Consider the following 8,875-nt stretch of genomic DNA (forward strand, 5'->3'; position numbering starts at 1 on the left):
ACCATGGTGGCGGCGGCGGTGGCGGTCCAGGTCCCGGCGTCTGTGGCTCTCCCCCCCGCAGCAGGGCCCAGCGCTTCCACTTCCCCGGGTGCCTTGGAGTGAACATCCGGGTCAGCGGCCCCCTCCCCCCGCGCCGGGCCGCCGCCACCTTCCTTCCCCGCCCGGCCGGGGCCCGGGCCCGCCCCCCACGCAGCCAGGGCTCGGCCAATGAACGTGCAGGGCTACGGCGATCGCCAAGTATGGAGCGCGGCGAGGTGGGAGGAGCATCGAATGGGGAAGTGAGGGGCGGGGCCTGCGCGGGCGGGGCGGGGCGCGCTCGTCCCGGCGGCGGGGGGTGGGGACGCGGGACTGGGGACCCGGCCCAGGGTTCAGCCCCCTGGTTCTGTTCCAGCTGAAGCGCGAAGCAGCGGGGGGCTGTGCCCACAGACTTTCCGGGCGGAAATGCGGAAGGTACTGGGCTTGGGAGGGGACAGTCCCTCCCGGACCCACCCTGTGCACGCGTTCATGCTTAGGACCCGGAACTGGTGCGGACTCCTGAGCCAGCCCAACCCCGCGAGCGAGAAGCTGTGGGTGCAAGCTTGGGCTCCGGATGTGGCCCGGGGTGCCATCCCAGTGCTGCCCCTTTCTACGTGTGCGAACTGGAGCAAGTCACAGCACCTGGACCCGAACCTGGCGTCACACCATTCATTCGGAAATTGGCATGGGAAATCATAATGGAATTTTTCCACTAGAGTTTTGAAGCCCCTCCGTATATCAAGCCCTCTTTTAGGCTCTGAAAGGTAACGGGCAGGTGAACAAGACGTGGGAGTCACTGCGCACCTAGCTACAGTTGTGATGGACTCCTAGTGGTGTAGTGGTTATGCGTTGGTCTGCAATCCCACTTGAAGGGCAGTTCAAAACCAACAGCAGCTCCTTGGAAGAAAGACTGGGCTTTCGACAACCGTAAACAGTTGGTCTCTGAAGCCCACAGTGGATTCTATGAGTCAACCTTGACTCCATGGGGGAGTTACAGGGTAGCTTGTGAAGACGGCATGTCAAGAGAAAGCAACTTTGGGCATCATTGTTATGAGTGTGAGCCCCCTTAGCTGTGTGCTTCAGAGAAGCAATCAGCACTTGGACAGATGGGGCTGCTTCACTCCACAGAGTGACTCAGGAATTCTTTTTTTACTCTCTTCGACAAATATATGTTGAGTTTGCTCTAGAAGACAGGAGACCTGGAACGCTAGCCCTGCTAATATCTGCCCTCCCAGCTTGCTGGCTTTCTTTGTTGAGGATCGGATCAGGCCACAGGTGAGGGAACTACCTGTGTTGCACAGATGACAGCAATTCCTCGCACAATCACAAGCCTTTCCTATGCCCTTGCCCTCTGGGGATGCACCAAAACTTACTGTGGCTGACTCAGTTCAGCTCATAGTGGCCTTATATGACAGAGTAGAACTGCCCCCTTTGAGTTTGCAAAGCTAGAAATCTTTATGGAAGCAGAAAACCTCATCTTTCTACCTCAGCGGCTAGTGGTTTTGAACTGCTGACCCTGAGGTTTAGCAGCCCGATATTACACACTAAGCCACCAGGGATTCCCTCGGGGACACAAAAATCAAATAAAAGTTTTGGTAGTCACCAGCATTAAAAGGGAATAGCATTTGGAATTTTTAAAATTTTAATCGTTTTACTAGGGGCTCATACAACTACTCATCACAATCCATATATACATCAATTGTGTAAAGCACATTTGTATATTCATTCATTGCCCTCATCATTCTCAAAACATTTGCTCTCCACCTAATCCCCTGGCATCAGCTCATTTTTCCCCTCCCTCCCCGTTCCCCCATACCTCATGAACCCTTAATAATTTATAAATTATTATTTTGTCATAACTTGCCCTGTCTGACATCTCCCTTCACCCACTTTTCTGTTGTCCGTCCCCCAGGGAGGAGGTCATATGTAGACCCTTGTAATTGATTCCTCCTTTCCAACCCACCCTCCCAGTATCGCCACTCACACCACTGGTCCTGAAGGGATCATCTGCCCTGGATTGCCTGTTTCCAGTTCCTATCTGTACCAGTGTCCATCCTCTGGTCTAGACAGACTTGCAAGGTAGAATTGGAATCATGATAGTGGGGGAAGAAGAACCAGAGGAATGTTGTATGTTTCATTGTTTCTACATTGCACCCGGCCTGGCTCATCTCCTCCCCGAGACCCTTCTGTAAGGGGATGTCCAGGGGCCTACAAATGGGCTTTGGATCTGCACTCCGCACTAGCCCCCTCATTCACAATGATATGTTTTTTTTGTTCTGATGATACCTGATCCCTTCGACACCTCATGATCACACAGGCTGGTGTGCTTCTTCCATGTGGGCTTTGTGGCTTCTGAGCTGGATGACCGCTTGTTTACCTTTAAGCCTTTAAGACCCCAGACACTATATCTTTTGATAGCCAGGCACCATCAGCTTTCTTTGCCACATTTGCTTATTCACCCATTTGTCTTCAGCAATCGTGTCAGGGAGGTGAGCACACAATAATATGATTTTTCTTTCTTTGATGCCTGATAACTGATCCCTTCAGCACCTCATGATCACACAGGCTAGTGTGCTTTTTCCATGTGGTCTTTTTGTGCTAATTCACCCACTTTGTCTTCAGGGTTGTTTCACGAAGGTGAGCATCATAGAATGCCAATTTATTAGAAAGTATTCTTGCATTGAGGGAGTACTTGAGTGGAGGCCCAATGTCCATCTGCTACCTTAATATTAAACCTATAAATATATGCACATAGATCTATTTCCCCATTCTCATATATATGTTTTCATATGTACATGCCTTTATTTATACCTCTATAAATGCCCTTTGCCTCCTAGCTCTTTCCTCTATTTCCTTTGACTTTCCTCTTGTCCCACTATCATGCTCAGTCTTCATTTGGGTTTCAGTAATTCCTCTTGGTTACATTACCCTTGATCACGCCCTGTCAGGCCTCCTACACCCTCCTCACCATCGATTTGGATTACTTGTTGTTCCCTTGTCCCTAGGTTTGTTAACACCACTACCTTTCCCTCCACCTCCCCCTTTTCCATGTCCCACTGGAACTGTTGGTCCCGTTGTTTTCTCCTCCAGATTGTTCACCCAGCCTATCTTATTTAGACAGACCTGTAGAGATAACATGCACAAAAACAAGACAGCAAAATCAAGCAACAATATACAACAAAACCACAACTATAACAAACCAATGACAAAAAAACAACAAGACAAGAAAGAAAAGCTTGTAGTTCATTCAAGAATTGTTTGTTGGCCTTTAGGAGTGTTTTCCAGTCCAGTCTGTTGGGGCACCACGTCCTGGCCCCAAAGTCCACCCTCAACATTCCCTGGGGACCTGGCCGCTCTCTTCTCTTGCTGTTCTATTGGACTCCCTTAATGTTTTGCCTTGTGGCGGGATCAGATTGGGCACAATTCCCACACTGTGTCTCTGGTGCTGTCCCCTGTAGGGCTATGGGTCAGTGAGAGACATCGTGTCTCATAGTGGGGCCAGCCACCCACGTGGTCCTCTCTGTGGATTGACTGCTCTAATCAGGAACATCGTCCTCACGGCCTGGTGGGCCATGCTGTGCTCCACTCTCTCCTTCTCCCCCTTCATCTGCTCCCATGTGCTCTGATCAGATATGTCCCTCTCCCGGAGCTGCAGAGTCAGTGCTGTCCTTTGAAATAAATTCTTCTGGGGGGAGGGCCAGGTGTCCACTTAGTAGTTGGGATTGGGGGCGGCCCCCGAGACCTTTCCACTGGTTCCCTACTCCACGCCAGCATGTTTCATTCACATCTTGGAGCACTGGGTTAAAGTCTGGTCCCTCTTTTCCTGTGGAGATATAAACAATACCCTCCCCTTGGGTGGGTTAGTGCCCTGTGCCCCCACTACCCATTTATTTTTAATTTTTATTTTTTTCCTTTCCCCACCTGGAATTCTTTAGAGAAAAATATTTATATATACATATATATGCGTGTCCGTGAATTTGTTTCTCTAGTCCACCCTGACTCACACAGTTGCCAAGACTGTAACTCTTTATGGGAGTAGAACACCTCATCGTTCTCCCGTGGAGCAGCTACTAGATTCAAACTACTGACCTTGGGGTTAGCAGCCCAATACATAACCTCTGACACCACCAGCACTTTTTGACAAAATCTGAGCTCGGCATGAAATAGACCCAAAGAAGGTTCTTATGCTGCAGGGAGATAAAGTTTCTGTACCATAAAATAACAGGATGTCTCTAAGGTGAACTAAACAGAACCAAAACAAACTCCCTGCCATCCAGGCAATGCTGACTCACAGCGTCCCCACTGTGGCTTTCTGAGACTGGAACTGTTTACGGGAGTAGAAAGCCCAGTCTTTCTCCTGACGAGCTGCTGGTGGTTTCAAACTGCTGACCATGTGAGTCACAGCCTAACTCATAACCACTACGCCATCAGGGTTCCAGATTTTTTTTAAAACATAGCTTCAGGAATGGGCGTTGGACTTGCATTCAATCCAAGCTCCAATCTAAGAACCATTCGTTCTTATGGCGTGGCCTCATTCAATACTTTCCCTCATGAAGGAAACATGGAAGATACAGGTGCTATAGCAAAGCGTGTTAAAGAAATTCGATGGCGCCTGGCTGTCAGAAAGAATACTGTCTGGGGTCCTAAAGGCTTCTTTTGAAACAAGCAGCCACTTAAGTGAGATAGCTACCAAGCCCACATGGAAGAAGCACACCAAAGTCCAGGATCTGAGAAATGTAAATTATATAGTCCAAATCCAAAGCAGGGAAGAGTATCAGAACTTAAATTGTGACTTTCTGGTGCGCAGAGGTTATAGACGGCAGTGGAAGCCCAAAATACATTTGCAGGATCTTCTCAGGGAATAAACTTCCAGTGATTTCCCTCTACCCATATTTGAGGAATGGGAATAGCCCGGTTATCAGACAGGGATGACTACAGTAGATTAAAATGATAAATATGGGAGGGGGGGATTTAAAAAAAAAACAGTAGGCTGCTGTATTCTGAACAGACTGTAGGGGAACTAGGGCCATTAGAAAGCTATCGAGGAATTTCTATTTATTTGAAAACATTTCTGTGTGTTTCCTATATGCTGGACACTATTAAGCATTTTACAAATATTAATTCATTTAATCCTTATAACAGAGACTTGAAGAGGTAAGGATGTGTCCAGAGCTTGGACCAGGGTAGGAGCCGTGGAGGTGACATCATGTGAACAGATTCGGGATACTTGGAGATGGGCATGAGAAGAAGGAAGGAGTCGAGGATGGTGCTAAGGTGTTTAGCTTGGTCAGCTCTGAAGAGGTGCCATTTATTGATATGGGGAGAATGGGGGAGGAGCCGGGCTGGGGGTGAGTTTAGGGCAAGTTGCTTGAGATGCTATTAGAGATTTCATTGCATTGAGTCAATCTGCTGCACAAGAACCTCCTGAAAGTGGAAAAAAGCAACAGTGTTACTTTGAGGACTCCGCGTGCCTGACCCAAGTCATGCTCTTTTCAATTACCTCCTATGCATGGAAAGTTGGACATTGAATATGGAAAATGGGGGTGGTGGGGTGGGGATGATGCATTTGAACCATGGTGCTGGAGAAGAATATTGAAAGTACCATGAACTGCCAACAGGACAAACAGACCTGTCTTGGGAGAAGTACAGCCAGAATGCTCCTTAGAGGCAAGGATGGCAAGACTTGTCTCAATCACTTTGGATATGTGATCAAGACAGACCAATCCCCAGGAAAGGACATCATGCTTGCTAAAGCTGAGGGGCAGCAAAAAAGAGGAGGGACGGACACCGTGGCTGCAACAATGGGCTCAAACCTAAGAACCGTTGTGAGGACGCCGCCGGACCAGGCAGTGTTTTGTTCAGTTGCTCATAGGTTCACGATGCATCAAGACCAAGTTGACAGCACCTCACAACACAACATTAGAGATTAAATGGCGATTCTGAATAAGTTATCAGATATGAAAGTCTGGAGTTGGGAGGAAGAGGCGGGACTTATGACAAACTTGTTAGAGCCATTCCAAAAATAAAAAGCAAACTCTGTCATCAAGTCGATCCCAACTCATAATGACCTTATAGGACTGTCTGTGTGCGTTGCCAAGACTCCAATTCTTTATGGGAGTAGGAAGCCTCATCTTTCTCCCACTGAGCGGCTGGTGGTTTCAAACTGCTGACTTTGTGATAAGCAGTTCCACTACACCACCAGGGCTCCTGTGAAAGCCTTTAGGTAATGCATTTAAAGATATGTTAAGACACAAGACATCTGGGGAGCTCACTTAGAGTGAATGTAGCGGGAAGAGCTCAGAAGAAAAAGAAGAACCAACCAAGAGATGGAGAAGCAGCAACCAAAGTAGGGAGGGGCCCCTCCTGGAAGCCAAGGTACAAAGACTCCAAGAAAACTTTGTGTATGAAGTGGTATTCACGCTGTTCACTTGAAAATAAGATCAAAGGAAAGCCCTGGTGTTGGATGTGCCTCTCATTTGATCCTCCTGACAATGCTACTGTGATCACTCTCATGTTATAGATGAGGGAACAGAGGCATAGGATGTTAAGTAACTTGCCCAAGACCACACAATGAGTCTGTGACCAAAGTCCATACATAACCCTGAACCTGATCACTTTGCTTCCTTACTGAAAAACCATTGGAAATCCTCACACTGCTTATCTTAATAAGGCTTTCAAAACTATCTAACAGCCTGGGTCCAACTCAACTTACTTGGCACAAACCCGCTCTACCACTCACCCCTCCTGCTCTTCCCCAAATCCTCACTGCCCTTTCCTGTCCCCTGCCTGAACTCAGCAATCCCTCTTTAGCAAAAAGGAGGGGTAGCAGGTGGGAAAACCTTACAGTAGGAACATAAAAGGGGTTAGAAATTTTGATGGAAGAAAGGAGAAACAGTGCTAAAATATTTGTGGTACCTTCTTACCTGCACTCATGAAGTCACACCAGGGCTTCAAATCCGTGCGGCCACGTCAGTCATGGCCAATGATGTAAAATTGGAACTGACCTGAATTTTATTTTTCAAATTTGAGTGAAACAGAACAGTCGCCAGAACAGGAAAATGTGGGTTGAAATCTTGAAATGGGAGAGTTGGAGGATGACTAGTAGATCCTTTCAGGAGCCTGATGTAGGAAACTGAACTCTTGCAGGACGATGGACAGTGACATACATTCAAAGTAGCTCCGTTGGCTGCCACCTTTGAGCAAGACACCATCGTGTCCAAATCTGCTGACTAAGATATTTGCTTGCTATTCTCTCTCTCTCTCTCTCTCTCTCTCTCTCTCTCTCTCTCTCTCTCACACACACACACACACACACACACACACACACACACAGATCTTGTTATCTAGCAGGGCATCCACCTGTAATTTTTCCCATTCTGCTTGCCATCTGGTTCACCCACATTTTACAAATTTGTGTTGGCCGTGACTGAACTTGGGTGAACTAGTTCAAAGTCCTGGGCCACATCCACAGTAGCATTTAATTGACGTGGGGTCAGTCCTGACCCATGGGCAACCAATCCATGACCTGGCCAGTGACCTGCCCAATGACCAGCCATCATTAAAAGACGAGATTAGCCAAACAGATTCTCTTGAAAATAAGATCAAAGGAAAGCCCTTTGGGGTTTCTCTCTTGGGGATGGGAACTACGAAACACAAAAAGAACTTGGCCCAAGAAAGTGTCTGTAAAATAAAGGAGGGACCGAGCCCTTCAGAATGGACCCCATGCCGGCTGGAACTGTGTGGGATTAGAGCTGTAAGCAAGCTGAGGACAGCTGTCTTTCGAGCACGAAGGAAACACGCTGAGCGGAGCAGAAATGGGGTCCCTTAAGAGCTGACATACCCTGTGGCTGAGGACTGTGTTGGATCCTAAGCCCTCTTGATATGTGTTGACTTAACAGGATCTGTTATGGGCCACAAAAAAAGCGCCTGAATCCAATAGCGCCCTTCCAGCAGTCTTGCCAACCAAAGGAAGTGACCAGACACTGCTTCCATCCGAACCTGTTGCTTAGTGCGCCTGCTTACCGCTTCCCTGCCGGAGCTGTTCTTCCCCTGCAACATTGCTGCTGCAATCTTAACCACCCTTTGAGGTCAGCTCACATACCCTTTCTATTTAAAAGAGCGAAAGAACAAAACAATTAACATTGGATTGGTCAGCAGTTCAAAAGCACTAGCTGCTCCTCGGGAGAAAAATGAAGCTTTCTACTCCTGTACATAGTTAGAGTCTCGGAAACCCACAGGGGCAATCCTACCCTGTCCTGCAGAGTCACATGACGAAATCAACTTGATGGCAGTGAATTTCATGTTCATCTTTGTGTGTGGGGGGAGGGGGGGCAGTGGTGTTAGTATAGATAAGGCCCTGGGCCACGTGTTGAAGGAAGACAAACATGAAAAGGACCACTGGTTGAGTGCATCAGACAGACAGGTACAGAAAGGACTGGAACGTGTGCCTTTCTTGTCCAGGGTGGCTCCTGGCCTTCATTTCTAGGCCTCTGCACAGCCGTAAGGGTGGATGTGAGCATCCTTTGATAAAGGCTACAGAAATCACAGCCGTTCACCAATCTGCTAGGGCAGGCACAGGCAGAAGTCCAGCGGGATCAGCTCATCTATTAATTACCGTGGGCGAGGGACCACGGTTGCCTGTAGGCAGGTGGGCATCCCCAGTATTTTCAGTACTATTTCCCCTCTTCTCCATCAAGACTCGCGCCCCCTTGAAGCTCATGCTAAATGCTTTTCCACCTGCCGCTCCTTTTTGTTCTCATGACTGACCACCACCTCCCCTCCGATACCTTGCTTTGTGGACTTCAGCATCTTAACACTAGTCCATAAGAACTCTCACTGACTTCTTGTTTATTGGCGTTCC

At 48.1% G+C, this 8,875-nt stretch overlaps 1 protein-coding gene across 2 annotated transcripts in view; it reads right to left on the reverse strand.

Annotated features, from left to right (window-relative positions):
* CAPZB (capping actin protein of muscle Z-line subunit beta) overlaps positions 1-156 on the reverse strand; it is a 130,408-nt gene extending 130,252 nt beyond the window's left edge. For both annotated transcript variants that reach the window (XM_075551439.1, XM_075551446.1), the window contains exon 1: positions 3-156. In XM_075551439.1, the coding sequence (XP_075407554.1) occupies positions 3-5 (3 nt within the window). In that variant the 5' untranslated portion in view covers positions 6-156. The remainder of the gene's footprint in view (positions 1-2) is intronic.
* Positions 157-8,875: the final 8,719 nt, after the last annotated feature.

The sequence above is a fragment of the Tenrec ecaudatus genome, chromosome 1 (genome assembly GCF_050624435.1).
Source record: "Tenrec ecaudatus isolate mTenEca1 chromosome 1, mTenEca1.hap1, whole genome shotgun sequence".
NCBI classification, from domain to species: Eukaryota; Metazoa; Chordata; class Mammalia; order Afrosoricida; family Tenrecidae; genus Tenrec; species Tenrec ecaudatus.